This window comes from Belonocnema kinseyi, chromosome 8 (genome assembly GCF_010883055.1).
Source record: "Belonocnema kinseyi isolate 2016_QV_RU_SX_M_011 chromosome 8, B_treatae_v1, whole genome shotgun sequence".
NCBI classification, from domain to species: Eukaryota; Metazoa; Arthropoda; class Insecta; order Hymenoptera; family Cynipidae; genus Belonocnema; species Belonocnema kinseyi.
The window spans coordinates 89,183,971-89,200,788 of record NC_046664.1 but is presented as its reverse complement, the minus strand read 5'-3'; the positions used below and the strand labels follow the sequence as shown (position 1 = coordinate 89,200,788).

Sequence of the window (16,818 nt, the reverse complement as noted above, 5' to 3'; positions counted from 1 at the left end):
CCATCCCCATTCTAGTATTATTTAAATCAGTTTGCGGTTATACTTATAGAAAGAAGTCTTTGAAAACTGGTATAATATTAGTAGAAATTCCGCGTTCGTGCATAATGTGTTTCATGATCAGCCTTCGAAAATTATGACTGGTATATCTTCCATGAATTCAAGGTCTCGGTCAAAACTAAATTTTCAATGGCGAGTTGTAAGACTGTTGAAATCAGATATTCAGTTCCTTCTGTAGAAAATCTTTTGAGATTGGTGAAAAGAGTTTAAGATTTTTGAATATGAAAGAAGAGATAAACCTTTAGAACTTGAACTCTTGTACTGAACGGTGTGTCAATTAATATTTCATATTGGTTAATAGATTTGAGCAAAGATGTTCTTTAAAATGTGAAATTCTATAGATAAGATAAGATAAGTTGTTTGGTGGCCTGATTAAAAAGTAGAGTGTTCAGTTGAATTTTGAAGAATTGTCATTATGTGTAAATTTAGAGAGCTGAAAAAAAATTATTTTGATAATTTTTAGAAAAGTAAGGACGCATCTATATATACATATAATACGATTAATTTAAGATAAATGAATATTTATATTTCTTATTGATTCTTTTCTAAAATAGAGTTGTGCTGAATTTAAACTTTAAATTTATGAAAGAAGTAAGATAAGTGGTGGAGTACCCTTTTTCGCAAAGTAGTTTTTTCAAGCACTTCAAAGTTCAAAATTTAATATTTAAATAAGTGATCTTTGGTTCGCACGCTTACTCAAATTATGAACGTGTTTTGGTACGATATCACTGGCCTTGTGTCAAAACTATAGTAACTTGGGATGAATGAGTCACTATCACAGAGTTTAACTGTGTATGTTTTTCTCCGTACATCAGTATAGTGCGGGACTTTCTCGAGGCATAATGCCACTCCAACGTTTAAAACTACTCATTAAAAAGTACAAACATATGCTATATTTTTGTAATGAAAATTAAAAAAAAAGTTTGAAGTAAAAGTGGGAAAGTGTATTAAAATGTGTTACAAGTAATTGTTGTGATACATCGGAATTTCGCTGACATATTTGTTTGAAACTTTCACTAACTTAGCACGTGGTTTTGGCTTACTTTCTGTCATGTACGGAAAAACTTGAAAACTTGCTTTTGCCTCTTGTAATATATAATTACTATAAAAAGGGTTTGAATCGAGTTTTTTGTTGCGATTAAAGTAATTTACAATTCCTGATTAAAAAATAATGTCATTCAAATTTTTCTATATAATAGAATGAAGATTTGGGGACTGAATTTCGCCCCGCTGAATGTTCCTCTCAGTAGAAGATTACAGACCCTCGCAGCGGCTGCCTGGATTGTTAGTTTTGCGTTTGGACCTATAATTGGCTATGTGCTTGCAGCAATCATCCTATTGTTCATTCCATGGCTCCGACTTCCTCTTTTAATATATTTTTTCTTCATGTACTGTGACCGAAACTCGTGCATTGAAGGTGGTAGAAGGTAAAATGAAAAGTTAAATTAAAATTAATGCGTGTAGAATTCGAGTATTCTCGATCATAGATTCATAAAAATGAGCACTTTTATACTTTGACCGATGATTTAAAATTAACTTAAAAACTTTCATAAATATTGGTAATTCTCAGCGCAAATGAACAAAGTTCAATTGAAAGAAAATTTATTCAACTGCGATCGAGGAATTATGTTTTAACAAGTGAAAAAAAGTATGTTGGAAAAATGATAGATCTCATAATATGACATGTAAGATGTAGTTATTAATTTATTTTCTTCCTTACGGATGCGAAAGATTAAATTACTTACGTGACATGTCAAAATCAACAGTAAAAATTAGATTAATGACCTAACCTTTTCTTTTAATCGATACCATAAAAAAAGAAAAACAATGTGTATATCAATTTGTCTTAATACAAAATCTTATATTGTCAATTCTTTAGATTGCTAATCATATACGAATGTTCAGAGTAGAAAGCCTATCATCAGAAGTAGTTCTCTAATTATTTTAATCTTTTATGTTGAGAAATCTTTTTTTAAACCAGTTATAGAAGCATGTTGTATTTATTCTGGTTGGAAATCATTTTTCATTGATTTTTAGTAAATTAGTATATTGTAGATCAAATACACAATATAATCGTGGCTTTCCAAACGTCATTAATGTAATTTTTTCAAAAATGGATATCATTTTCTTCATGCCATTTTTCAAATTTATTTGTATTTTTCATTCTCAATTTTGTGCGAGTTAAAAGATAAAGATCTATTTTTCTATCGCTTTTTTCGATAAAAATGAGGCCAAAATCTATTAAAAATAATATTGTCTACTCGCCTCCTTATTAAAAATGAAAACTTTTGCCTCGATGGAAAACAAAATTCCCCTTGATTTATTTGGAACTTAAAACCGATATTTCGCATACATTTTGGTTGTAACGATTTAGCAAATCAATAACTAAAATTTTCTTTCTTGAATTGAAAACTTGATTTTTATTCATTGTTCCAAGTTGAGAAAACTTGCACGCCAAGCGAATAAAAATAGATTCTATCTCTATTTTCTCCAAATCTAAGGATATTTCTCAATCGTTTATGACCATTCGTATCGACACATAATAAATGCATTTTCTTTTATTCCTTTTATTTTTTTTATTTTATTTGCGCCAACTTAGATCGCGCGTCTGTGGTATCTCACGTTTTACGTTCGGTTTAATTCGACATACACGTAAGTTCATTTGCAACCGTCTAAACCTCTACACTAAACGTGATTGTTAACTTTTTTTATTTCAGATTTGAAAGAAATTTAATTTACTTTAGGCTTTATCGGTCTTAAGGAACGCATTCTCATTACAATACTCAGGCTTCGAGCTCCATTTTTCATATGTATTTATATCATTCTCTTATATATTATATAATCGCAATAATTTATTTTACATATGTACTATAAACCCATGTAAACATTTTATGATCTGGCTGTAGCTTAATCTTCATTAAAATTATTTATTAATTTTTAATTATTATTTATTATTAATTAGTGTTATTTAGAAGAACGCAGTTAAATGTAAGATAAACAAGCCCAGAAAATCGACAAAAACTGTTCGAATCTTCATTCGCGAGTATCGCGGATTCCAATTTATTTTCTTACATAAGCCTTTTTTTTAATTGATCTGGAATAATTTATTTGAGAGAATGCCGTTCACGGCAAATAGAATATGAAAGTGTGGAATTATGACAAAATATTATTAAATTGTGAAATTATAATTATTCGGGAATATGACGTATTATTATTATTATTATTATTATTAATTTAAACATTTTTAATGGTAAATTTTCAAATTTAAAAAGAATTGCAATTCAATTTTCTGCAATTTTGAAGAGTTAAAATTAACCATTTTAAAATTTTAAAAACTTGGAATTACAAAGCTGTATAAATGAAAATTCTTGAGTTTTTATGATTTTGAAGATCAAAGGTCAAGAGTTCTCACTTATGAAACTCTTGAACGTGCATCATTTTTAAAATTGTAAATTCAACAAATTAAAAATTCTTCTTTTTTAAAGGTATACAATTCAAAGTTCTACCACGTGGAAAATATGCAATTCAAATTCTTTAATTTTTACGATTCGGATTTTTAATTTTTTCAAGTTTAAAAGATTTGAAATTAAAATTTCTGTAATCTTGAAGAGTCAAAACTGAAATTTATTTAACTTTCAAGATTTATATTTTAAAGGTACGTACTTGTAAATGTTTTTTTAAATACGTAATTGAGTTTTAAAGATTTACAATAAAAAAATCTTTTTTAAAGACTCTTAAATATTTAATGTGAATTATAAAAATTTGTTTGTAATAGTTAAATTTCGAATCGTTCAATTTTAAATTTATTTCATTTTCAAGATTTATATTTAAATGGTATGCCATTTTGAGCATTTTTTCAATCTGTAATTCAATTTTGACAATTTTAAATCTTCCAAATTGATGAAATTTAAAATGTAAATCATCAAAATTTTAAATTGCATAACATAAAAATTCATAATTTCTAATCGTTAATATTTTAAACGAGAAATATTGAATTTAAAGATCAACAATTCAAATTTTTACAATTTGGAAGACCTACAACTAAAAGTTTTTCAGTATTAAGGAGTTTCAATTTAAAATTCGTCGATTTCGAATCTTTAATACTTTTCAGGTTTGAATATTTAAAATTGTTTGTTATTATTATTAATATTATTATCACAAATAATTTTGTTACGTTTTTGAAAACTGATTTTTAAAGCAGCTTTGAAGTAAATTGATATTGTTTTTTTTTCATAAAAAATATGGATCAGAATATTATAACTGGCATTAAATCTTATGAATAACGAATAATATAAAATCCTAGCGGAATCAATTCATTTTATTTATTAAATGTATATAAATTCCGAATGTATTAAGTATCAGAAAAACTCCAAATTATTGACTGAAAATAAAAATATTTTAAACATACTTGTATTATAATCAGAGCGATTTTAAATTATAATGAGGTCTTCTTAACAGAGGTAATTGTATCAGGGACACTCTTATTGGTCATTAATACAATTCTATTAATTTCTGTTGAAAATATCAAAATAAGTAATTGTTTATACTTTAAACAACTAAAAATATTTAAAAACATTCTACAGTGCGACTCTAATACACCCCGCGCAGCTCCTTAGACTCTTACTTGCGGCGTGTCGACAATTCTCAGAAGAATTAAATCAGAGGCCCTATACCGGAGTTTCTCTGATTCAACTATAACATTTTTAACAATAGAACTTCTGTACTTTAATATCTTTATTAATTATAAAAATTTAGACTTTCACTAATAATTTAGCATTTTGCAACTTATAATAAATGCAGTTGCGGCGTTGCTCCCGATCAGGAATCCTGGTCTGGTCCAGATCGCGGATGAAACACACCCAGATCGGGTCCCGATCAGGAATACTGGCCGGGGCCAGATCGCGGATGAAACGCACACCCAGATCGGGGCCAAGTCGGGACACCCGATCGGGAAACCCGATCGGTGCCCCATCGGTGCCCGATCACTACTTGATCAGTCTCATTATAATCCTTTCGTGAATTTCACGAATGGAGATTTAATATAAGTAAACTCGAAACTATCGAATGGTCCTCTCCTTTCGAAGGCCACCTTAATATTTTGAATTTCCAATTAAATTATTTTAGATGATGCAATCAGTTTCGAGGAAAAGGTTAATTTTTTATGAAAAAATGGATGATAACCAGAAATATTTTAATTAACAATTATAATTTCTTGAAAAAAAAATTTGTGTACAAAACTTCCTAACAAATTAGAAAAAGTTTGTTCGCAACAAGATTCCCTACAACTTCACATTTTCGAATGCTTCCAAAGGAAATTAGCGGGAAATAACCTATGATTTACGATTTATTAACATTTTACTGTAAAGAAGTTCAATTTTCTGACAATTGCATTACTTCTTGAGAAATTCGAGAAGGTGGTTGTAGATAATATTTTCGCCGAAAAATTGAGCTATCATTTATTATATAATATTTCCGCTTATTTTAAATATTATTTACAGGATATGAATTTAATTAATTTTAATTATTATTTATTAATTTCGACCTAATGGACATTTTTATAAGTCGAAATTTCATTTTTCATGATAAAAAAGAAAAATAACTTTGTTTAGCATTTTAAACTTCGCGCGAAACCAGTTAGATGCCGAAAGCGACGCATGCGCCGTTGAGTAACTAGCTCTTTTTGGAATCCCTACACAATTGGCATTTGGCATTTTGATTGTACTACTTGCATACTGATAGTGCATACCGCAATTCATTTCTTGTCAATACATTTGATAATTCTAACTCTACATTAAATCGAAAAACCTTGAGTTCTTAAATAATAATTTAAAATAAAAGAACTCATCTTCTTCGCGCAGGTTTCGAGGTATACTGGCTGGTGTTTGGTGCATCCGAACACGTGGCTTACTCGAATTATGCATTTTTAATCATTGATAGAATATTATAAACGAGTAGTATGTATACAAATTTTACTGCACTATCAGAAAACATCAAAAAGCACTAGTTCTGCGAGCGTATAGAGATGGCATTTCAGTAGGCAATCGGTCTGGCCCACGTATGGGCCACAGAGTTCTACCGATCAGGGCCAGATCGGGAAATCCGATCGGGGCCAGATCGGTATTAAGTTTGAAATCGGGTGATTTCTGCACGGGCTTGAATTACAAACCCATTTTTAGAAAGATTTTGTAGGTATTTTTAAAGACAATAATTGATTCCTTTGTACATTTTTTAAAGTTGCACAATTTGGTAGGAAAATGGAATTTTTTATTTTTACATTTTCATTCATGAGTGTAATGGAAATGTCGTCGAAATATTTAATGTTAGAGGACAAAGTAGGACCAAAGTTTTAGATCCACTTTTTCCTCTTCCTTTAAGCCTACTTTATGTTGTTTGATCTCTTATTTGATGTGCGGAAGTCAAGTTTGACGTAAAATGGCCCTTAAGAAAATAAACTAATGTTTAGTTCTAATAGTAGTCACGTAATTTAATAACTTAAAAATGCTTATTTTTATTTGTTTTATTGAGGTGCCGATATTTATGATAAAACAAGTTGAACAAAAATCAACAGCAATTTACGTACATTTGACGAAAGAAATTTTGTAATTTGATTGTTACATTAAGTGCAGTAGGCAGGGTAGGTATACAATTATACAGATTATGCTTTAAAAGGACGAGTTTTAGTCTCCAAAGCGGAACGTAAATGTAAATGTTTAAAAAATTTCATTTACATATTTTTCTAAAATTAGATATTTAACAAGTGAATTGAAGGGTGTCAGTACAGATGTAGATGACCAAAGAAATTAGAATTTTTTAGGCAAGTAAAAAAAGTTTTCTGCAAAATCGAAACCACCATTCAAAGATAAGACAGAAGTCCATTTGCGAGATAACGTGCAGCCGATTTCAAAGTGTCACTAACCACAATATAGAAAGGACTCTGCTGCGGATTGCGATAAAAAATGTAATCTTAAGTATAAATAAAAGATAAAAGCTAAGTCTCGAGATATTGAGTTTGCGAATGAAAGTAAAAATTTTTTGATCTGAAAAAGTGTACCAATACGAATTAAACATCCACGAATTTTGAAGTTAAAATTTAACGAGATTTGAAAATCGGTTTTCGTTTGCGACTGAAAATCGAATTTTTGATTCTTCACAAAAATAAAAACTTTCTATCGAGATATGGGAAATCTGAATGAGAATAACGAATGCTTGATACAAACAAATTATTCTGTTCCGAGAAATTCAAAATTTATTGTGACTGTATTGTACTATTACACATGATTACTAGTAGGTTTTCCTAGCTTACTGGGCGTGATTTGGAGCAGCAAATGAAGTCATCGTTTGTGGTGGGGTATTTTGCTGGCCTAGGCCGATAAAATACAGTTTACCGTCGGCGGGAAATATCGTCTTTAAGGAGGCAGCGAAGTCTCACAATATACTATTTTCTCTATTTCTGTATTAAAAATAAGAGTTCGAACAAATCCTTTGATCACAAAGTGTATTTGATTTTTTAATAATATTTTATGCAATGAACTTTTGTGGCGAGGAGAATTTTTTTTCCGTAAAATCGAGTTTCTTAATTTTTCTCGCAAAACACTACAAAATCGAAAAGAAATTAAGATAAAATGTTATATTTTAAAAAGTCCTACAGAAAATCCTCTCTTGCTTTTTCACCATGTCTTTCATCGTTTACGAGAAAAATCCCAAAATTATATTTTTACAAAAAAAAAAAATTCTTCCGGCCTTAAAAATAGTTTAACCCGTATAAAGCTGATCGTATATCTTCCTTATATAAGCAGAAACTTTAAAAATACAGGAAAAATAAAAAAGTGTGGTTTTACAGAAAGTCTTTTTAATGCAAGATTCCGTAAAAAAGCAAGAGGTATTTATTTTATAAACTTCTTCAGACTTGAAAACTTTTATCTTCACGTTTTTTTCGGGCCTAGCATTTTTCTGAGAAAAAGGACAAAGTTCGATTTTACGGAAAATAGATATTCCTGATTATCAAATTTATTTAAACCGCACAAAACATAAATTGGATAAATAGGGGAAGGTGGGGCGCGACGGAACAGGCAGATAAAATAAAACGCTACTATATCTGGAAAAATATTCACACTTTAAGTTTGATATTAATTTATCAAATAAGAATAAATCTAATGAGTTAAGGAAATTGCAAAAAGAATTAATATTTTATGTACATTGTATCAGAAATTAAGTGAAAATTTCTAGTACTTCAGAATTCAGGAATGGTGTGATTTTCGAGAGAAAATAAAGTACTAATAATGTTCTTATTCCCTTTCCCCTTACAAGAGCTTCAAAAAATGAAGTTAAAATGTTCTGTTCTTGGCATTAGATTTAATTATAAATCATTCAGAAAAGAAAATTACGGATTTGAAATAAAATTGACGTTGGGGGCGAGATGCAACAAGCTGAATGGGACGGAATGGAGCACCGGAACATCAGCGAATTTAACCTGTCGCGGTCACTGTCTGTGTAACCAGTCGCTGGTCGGGATGGTTGCGAGATATTTGTAAGAAATAAAAAGTGATAAAGTACACGATTTAAGTTATTAAAATGCGAAATTATAAAAGAAAGACTGTTAGACAAACCTGGCATGAGGAAGGTTTAAAAGCTAGACATTATCCGAAGATTTTTCGTTTAATACTCAACTAAAAATATTGTTCGAGTATTTACTGTTTGAGAAGGCTAAATTTATATTATATTCTCTTTAGCTCAAAATATACAAAATGGATGAGAAATTGTGCCTGGTGGCATTATTTTAGAGATTTCTTCCCTATAAAGTTAGTGAAAACGACGGATCTAGACCCCTCAAGAAATTATCTTTTCTGCTCCTTTCCTCATGGAGTGCTCTCCACTGGAGCATTTTGTGCATTTGGGACCGACACTCTAAATTGTCAAGATCTTTTTCCGGGTCTTGATTTTAGGCTACTCACATTGGAGCAGCATTTCAAAGTGCCGATCATGAGAGAATTACCAGCAAGTTTTGGTAAACGTTTCATTACAATTTAATTTCTGAAACCATATACTGAAATGATTATAGTTAATACAAACGAGAATATTATCTTTTGTTTTTTTCCAGGATGCTGCAGTGCAAGTGCAGCTAGTTTAGAATATTTACTCTCTAATAAGCCAGAGAAGCTTCCAGGGATAAATCCCAATCAAAAACAAGGTACAGCAGCTGTTCTCGTTGTTGGTGGTGCAACAGAAGCTCTGCTTTGCAAACCAGGAACATACCGAATTGTTCTCAAAAGAAGAAAGGGCTTCATAAAATTAGCTTTAAAATATGGGTGAGATGGTTTATTATTGAATTTAATGTTTTTAATTTTTTAACTGTTTTATAATTTAAATTAATATTAGGGCCTGATCTATAAGATTTTTTTTATTAAAATAATTATTTAAGGCGTAACTATATTTAGAAGATATTTGAAATTGGAAAATAACAAGACCTTCTTACATACTAATTAAGAATCGATTAAGCATATCTACTAAAGTCAATAAATAGAGCGTATCAATGTGTGCAATGTAAATTCATAGATTAAATCACTTTATTGTCATGAACGACATTCTCAAATTGCAACTTATTGAATTATCGATAGTTTATAGTTTTCTAACATTGTAAAATGCTTGATAATATTTGCAGATTTCTTACTATTGCACAAAACAAAAAGATACAAAGGCAATGTCGCGTAATTTTTACTGACCTCTATTTCAAAACTCATATCGCTATTAAAACAAATATCATTATTCATGCACAATAACTTTAATATTATATTTTTCAGGACACCTTTGGTCCCAGTCATATCATTTGGGGAGACGGATTTATACGATCAAGTAAATAATCCTGAAGGATCTCTCGTGAGGAAATTCCAGGATAAGTGGCAAAAAATAACGGGAATTGCTCCTGTTTTAGCAATAGGGAGAGGTCTTTTTCAATACACGTTTGGAATTGTTCCACATCGTAAACCCCTTGTAGTAGTTGGTAATTATATTAAAATATTTACTTTGCGAACCTTTTTATGAGAATGAAAAAAAGTAATATTATTTAATTTTCTAGTGGGTTCTCCAGTTGAAATCCCTGTGATAAAAACTCCAACCCAGGAGCAAATTGACGATTACCATGAAAAATTCACGAATCAATTAATCACCTTGTTTGAAAGTGAAAAGTCTAAATATATAAAAAATTATGAAAGTATTTCTTTGACGTTCGAGTGAGATTATAATTTTAAGATAAGGGATAAGAAATTTAGAAAATTATTGTATTGCCATTTTAAAATTGTAATGGTCTTTTTGACGAAGTTTATTGTTACCTGTTTATATTGAAATATACAACTGAGTATGCAAATTTCATTGGAAGGGAATGGAACAAAAACGTTACGTTTTTAAAACCTTTTTAAACGCAAGTAACTTTGAAAATTAAGAGAAAATCTAGCAAATGTTAAGTGCTTCTTCTCTTCAAGGGAGAAAATCATGACCTAGTATTTTATATTATATATAAAAGTCTAAAAACCTAATTTCTATCCTATAATTAGAGAACAATATGCTTTCAGTGCACGAGAATTTAATCTTTTCATGTAAGGAAATTATTCATATAGAGAGCATTTTTCAGTTTGGAATTAACTGTAAGTAGTATTTTTTCCTTAGTTACAAAAATCCGTGGATCATTAATGCTACCACAATAGCAATTATCATCGTAGCTACAGACCAAAAAGTTCTTTGTATTATCTGGAAAAAAGAGAAAATGTAGTTTATATTTTAAAATAATATTTTTAATAATTCCGCTATTTTTTATTTATCTTTTTACCTTATCTTGCCAAGCTTTGTTCTTCATGCACATTCTAAATCCCATTCGAGAAAAGTGTACCGTGTCGTAGAGAGGCATCCAAAGGTTTGGGAATAACCAGTACAATAGAGTATCCAAATTTTTTCTTAATACAAAAGACTTTCTAACGACTAATTCTCTCATCTGAAATGTTAATAAATTGTAACATTATTTAAGTATTTGCGTAATGTTACAGCAATATATAGAGAAGAAAGCATGTGTATACCTCAACGTAATTGTACATGGCCAAATCACAAATAGCGTGAGCATCATCACAGCGAAGTTCTGAAAATTTGGGAAGTACTTTTGAGAGGTCCGAGTCGTAACGTTGCATCAGCTCATCCAGGAGGAGGACGTCTTCAAAACCCTAATCAGATAATAAAATTTTGTATCAATAAAGTTTTAATTCAATTGTCTTTTAGACTGTACAAAACTTATTAGTTTCAGTTGAGCTAATAAGGAGAGGTCTCGAGATGTGCGTCGTTGATTCGACTGGGGTTTCATAGGGCGAAAGTGCATGAAATTCCATAAGTACATATTTTTTCTTTCGATCCTGTAGGCCTTATTTTCCGAAATATCGAAGTTTGAGTATTTTTGCGACGCACATCTCGCAACCTCTTCTTGAAAGTTAAATTAAAAGGGTGGAAATTTAGAATTTTTAGTGAACTTGGAAATTTGAAATAATTTTGGTTTTTTCAGAACTCAGTGTAATTTTAAAGGAAGTAGAAGTATGTAAAAAACAGTTACTTACAGTGTTCATTCCTTGCGCGTAAAATGGAACCATTGCGTGGGCAGCATCTCCAATTATAAGAGCAGTTTTTCCAACGTGGTAGGGTTTACACTGTAAGGTGTGCTTTTACTGTAAGAAAGTCTTTGCTTTTCCTATGTGCTTGTATATCAACATTTTATTTTGGACGAATATATCACCTTAATTGAGATGAGAGTCTTTGGACCCGTTTCAAAGAAATCATCCACCAGCTTTTTCTCGCCTATCAGCGGCAAGACATCTGGAAATTGTTCTCGATAGAATTTCAAAAGACGTTCCGGTGTGTTCAGATAATCCAATGTTCTGAATGGTGCGAATAAATTTCCAGTGAAGGTGTGATCACTATTGGGCAGCGCAATCATCATAAACTCTCCTCGGGGCCAAACGTGCAAGTGATCATGGCTCATCACAAACTGGGTTAAAAATAAAAAATAAAATAATAATTTTGTTTGGTTAAAATTAAAATCTGCGTGATACAATATATTAAAAGACCGAGAATCACCGTGAAAAGTTTGCGAGGCGTCTAACTTCAAGTATATTTTTCATCGCTGAATCTGAATTAGAAAGAAAAGGCCTATCACGTCATATATTTGAGATGATTAAACGCATTTTTCTTCATTTTTAAAACCACTGAACGAGCGCAGTGTGTTAAAGATTTTGAAAAAGCTTACATTAATGCTAAAACCTTGTACTTTAGGGTATAAATATATATAAAATTATAAGAAAAATTTATCCGAAGTACGGTTTAAAATTTTTTTAAACTGTCTTTGGACCAATGCATTTTCGTAATCTTTGTTCAATTCTTGCGTGCGACATTGAAAAATCAAAATTGTACTATTACAAAAATGTATTCCTACTTTTTGTTTTTCCTATTTTAAAATGCATGCTTGAAGTATTATTGTAAGTCTTTTTTAAAGCCTTTCCTCACATTGCACTCCTTCGCTATGTTTTAAAAAAGATAAAAATGCGTTTTTTGGAACTTTTTATTTCCACTATCTTAAAAATGTGAGAAATATATCAATTTATTTTTTGATTCGGATTCAGCGATAGAAAATATACGGAAAATGATGCATCACTTTTATTACTAACCTACATTATCAATCATCAAAAAAAACTATACCTTTTAATAGTAGCACCGATACAAGGAACGTTATCCAACTTTGACTGCAATTGTTAAAAAAGCATGAAATATTGTACCTGCGTTCTTCATATTGTGAAAAACAATTTTAGGATGTGGTGCAAATAATTTTTTTACATTGTTTTACGAGCACTTGTTTAAAATGCCGTTATTTTTAAATTATACAGATTATTTACTTTGTTTCTTTGATTCTGATGGACGGATTTTCATTATTTCAAAATCCGCAAAAATGGAAAAACTTGAAAAAATAACTGAAGGGCGAATGCTTTTCACAAATAAATTTTTTTTGGTTTTTAAAAAAATATATACCACATTAATGAGGAATAAGGTCGGAAATCTAAATATTTGCTAAAGAGATTTCTACGTAAAGTTGGAAAGAACTTAAATTTCCGAAAATGTTATCAAAAATGTATAATAACGACAAATGTTACACTTTTTTGCATAACTCCGTGGAAGGACAAATTTTTCCTTTGGTTTTTTTACCGCAACTCACATTTATAAAATAACCCAAGTTTTATATTTTCACAACATATGTGGCTATTTTATGCTCAAATTTTTAATATCTTTGTTGCGGATTTGCAAACAATAATAAAATCCTAATCAGAGTTCCACAAGAAAGTAAAATATCAGAATTAATTGGGAATGTACAAAATTAAAAAAAAGGTCCAGTTAAAAAAAAAACTTCAAAAGATGTTTCACATATAAAATTTTGTATAGGTCAGAAGGACATATATGTCAGTAATCATGATTTTTTAACACCTTAAATATTATTTCAGGTTTACCAGTGCTACTATAAAGTAGAAACCCTCTTAAAGATTCTCAAGAGAAATTTTTTTTGACATACTTCGTTTTTATTTTTGGGCGGAACAAATAATTCAACATATCCATGATCAATATAGGTTTGTCCACAGTCGTAACGAGGTCTTTTTGCCATTATTTTTCGCACTGTAGAATATGCACCGTCTGCACCAATTATTAAGTCAGCTTTTGTATCCACGATTTGTTGACTACTTGTGCTGAGAAATTCAGATTGATTTATAGATCAATTGCAAAATTGTGAAGTCAAATATTTGGGTACTCACTTGAGGAACTTCATCGTTCCATTTTCTAGATCAGCTTCCATAAGTTTCTCATTGAAATATAAACGCACGCTTGGATATTTTTCAGCAGCTAAAAGTATAGGGCCAGTTATTTCTAAATAATTAAACAACTCAATAAAACAATATTATTATGTATTTCATTTGAATCAAGTAAAACAATATTTAAAGTAATTTTGCTTTAAAGTACAGATGGTGATCTTTAAGATATGTCAGGCTATGTATAATGCATGGGAAATTCGATACGGTGGTATTCTTGCGGCTTCACATACGACTTCGTAACTGTAAACCGCCGCAAATTTTTACGAAGACACATCGGACGCGTTATATACTCGTTGTTAAAGATAAAAGCTTATGATTATTATTGCAAAAGATACACTTGTGTTATTTAAAATCCACAAGATAAACCACAAACAACTTGTTGACAATTAAGGCATTGAAACAAATTCATATCTGGAACAAATCAAATCTTGCCAACAACCTTAAAATTGTTGACCTTTACATGAACTAACTTCAGTATAAAAAATGGCATTATATTACTCACCATCTAACAAAACCTTGTTTAAATGCAATCTGCTGACGGAATAAATACACTAGAAATAATAATTAATCAGTTATTTTAGCTAAATTAATCGAAAGGGTTGTCAAATAAAAGTAGTGAATAAAAACTCTTATGGTAAGACTCACATTCTTGTTAACACGATCGTATATCATCTCTCTAAGGGTTCCATTTTTCATGTGTATCATTCTACCCCGCATGGGCATAGCATGATGATTTATAATCAAATCTTCAAGCCCAACTTCTCTTAGAGCTGCTCGGCCTCGATGTGAGAGACTCAGATCTATGCTTTGTCCTCTTGACTCTGCTACTCGTATGTCTGTAATACCCGATTAAAAATGGAAAAATGTAAATATCAGTATTTTAATATATATTTTACCGTTATTGTAATACAATCTTAGGGGTTGAAAGAAGATTACTTGCTTCTGTGGACAACTGAGCACAAATTATTAAAAAGTAATACAGTCCACATATTTCTTTTTTTATAAAGTTGTGGTAGCATGTGCGCTGCCCAAATGGAAAAATTATTATACATAGTTTATACATAGTGAAAAAAGCTATATATAATTTTCATCTATTTCATACAAAATATGTAATAAAAAGTTTATTATACATAATATTTCACACAATGTTTAATGTTTTTGTGTTTTTTCTTATGTTCTGAAAAGTTACAATATATTTCAAGAACGCACTTGTATTTTTTCAAGCTTTCAAAAATTTTACTTGTGGGCCAAATAATAAATGGGATGAAATTATTAAATAGTGCTTCTTTTGTTTGGCATTTAAAAAAAATAAAGTATTGCAGTACAGAACTAGATAACCATTTTTGCAGAGAATGGGGGTTTGCTTGAATTCATACCTTCGTTTAAACCATTTTCTGACCATATTACTCTTCCTTAAAATAATAAATAATTATATGAAATAATTCCTTGAAATAATAAAATTATTCTATTTTCTAAGAAAAAGTTCTTGAATAAAACTATTTACCACTTTTTCAACGCCAAATTACCATACAAATTCCATACTAAGATCTTAAATCTTCATTTTGTACAAAAGCCTCGTTTATAAGTTTTTTTAAACTTAATTTATTGCCCTGTGATCAGAAACAATATTTAAAAAAAATATTATCGTTTATTTATAAAGAAACATATATATATATATATATATATATATAGTTTTCGACTTTTTATAGAACTTAGGGCGAAAAATCGTCTATTATAGTGTCTTTAAATCTTAAGTCTTAAGCCTTTAAATCTTTAAGTGTTTAAATCTTTATATTCCCGGAACAGTATGACTTTTGTAGATAAACACTTTTATATTATTATTCAGCCTTTCCATATCTCGGGAAGTAATTTTTAGTATTTTTAAAAATTAGCAACTAGAATTTTAGTCACTATCCAAAAATCATGAAATTTGAAACTTAAAATTCTTGAATGATTTACTCGAAATTGAATCATTTTTTCCAATCAAGCATATTCTTTCTTAATTGGGCACTTGAATATCTCGGGAAAAGGTTTTTATTTTTTGTTTAGACTGAAAATTACACTTTTTACGGTGATCTGCAACCGAGTCTGCTCCACTGCTTTAACCTCAATTCAGGAACACTTTAGCTCAGCAGTAAACTTTTGTTTTATATTTAAAGTTATTCTTTGTTGTTACTAAATATTATAAGTATTAGAATATGAACATAAACTTGATATATTATTTATAACAGGTGTTTATGAGTCGATTTAAATCTTAAACCATTGATGGCCTCAAGTGCATTTCATCTAGTATACTGCCTTACATAAAAGTACCTTTTCTACTTAAAATTGATTGATTTCTTTACTATCGGCGAGAAAACTATAATCTGCCTTTGAAGCTTAACAACTCAGTAAAAAAAATGCCAGCGCAACAAAAAAACAGTCATTTAAAACTTAAAAGTATTCTAAGTTAATGAGCTTGAAGACGTTTATGCAAAAAAATTTTTGTGCTTAGCAGACTGAAAAATGTAAAAAAAAGTAAGGTTTTTTGGGTACATTTAAGAACAGTCAAGTTTAGAGCATTATTTCTTATACAAGGGGCGATGGAAAAAATTTGAAAAAATTCATGAGTATGAGGAAAACTGTTGTGAACCAGTTGCAGTTGAGAAATTTCAAAAATAATAAAAATTGTTGCTTAAAAGTACAAAAATGTGCAACTATATAATCTTCAGTTCTAATACAGATATTAAAGCGATTCAAACTGAAAACTGTAATTGATAGGCTCTGTATTTATTTTCAATCACCTGGAAGGATGTGTTAGTCTTCTTTTTTGTTTAAATCGCGATATTTTCAGACATTTTTTTTGTTGGAAAACAAGTGACAGAACGTTGGGGGGGGGGGG

At 30.0% G+C, this 16,818-nt stretch overlaps 2 protein-coding genes across 4 annotated transcripts in view; one reads left to right on the top strand and one right to left on the bottom strand.

The window, feature by feature from the left end:
• The first annotated feature begins 846 nt into the window (after positions 1-846).
• LOC117178281 (diacylglycerol O-acyltransferase 2-like) lies at positions 847-10,856 on the top strand. Of its 3 annotated transcripts, none has more exons than XM_033369639.1 (6): positions 847-934; positions 1,257-1,484; positions 8,787-9,061; positions 9,155-9,362; positions 9,855-10,054; positions 10,130-10,856. In XM_033369639.1, exons 1-6 carry the CDS (start codon positions 852-854, stop codon positions 10,285-10,287), a joined length of 1,152 nt encoding a protein of 383 aa, XP_033225530.1. In that variant the 5' UTR covers positions 847-851; the 3' UTR covers positions 10,288-10,856. The 3 variants fall into 3 exon arrangements, with proteins under 3 accessions (XP_033225530.1, XP_033225531.1, XP_033225532.1); XM_033369640.1 differs by having other exon boundaries at positions 870-1,110; XM_033369641.1 differs by having other exon boundaries at positions 870-1,170.
• Positions 10,677-16,818, bottom strand: part of LOC117178280 (kynurenine 3-monooxygenase) — an 8,740-nt gene continuing 2,598 nt past the window's right edge. Inside the window, exons 3-11 of the mRNA XM_033369638.1 lie at positions 14,583-14,773; positions 14,440-14,488; positions 13,881-13,968; positions 13,643-13,814; positions 11,822-12,073; positions 11,646-11,735; positions 11,121-11,261; positions 10,877-11,038; positions 10,677-10,797 (exon numbers count right to left, since the gene is read on the bottom strand). Coding sequence (XP_033225529.1) covers positions 10,717-10,797; positions 10,877-11,038; positions 11,121-11,261; positions 11,646-11,735; positions 11,822-12,073; positions 13,643-13,814; positions 13,881-13,968; positions 14,440-14,488; positions 14,583-14,773 — 1,226 coding nt within the window. The 3' untranslated portion in view covers positions 10,677-10,716. The remainder of the gene's footprint in view (positions 10,798-10,876; positions 11,039-11,120; positions 11,262-11,645; positions 11,736-11,821; positions 12,074-13,642; positions 13,815-13,880; positions 13,969-14,439; positions 14,489-14,582; positions 14,774-16,818) is intronic.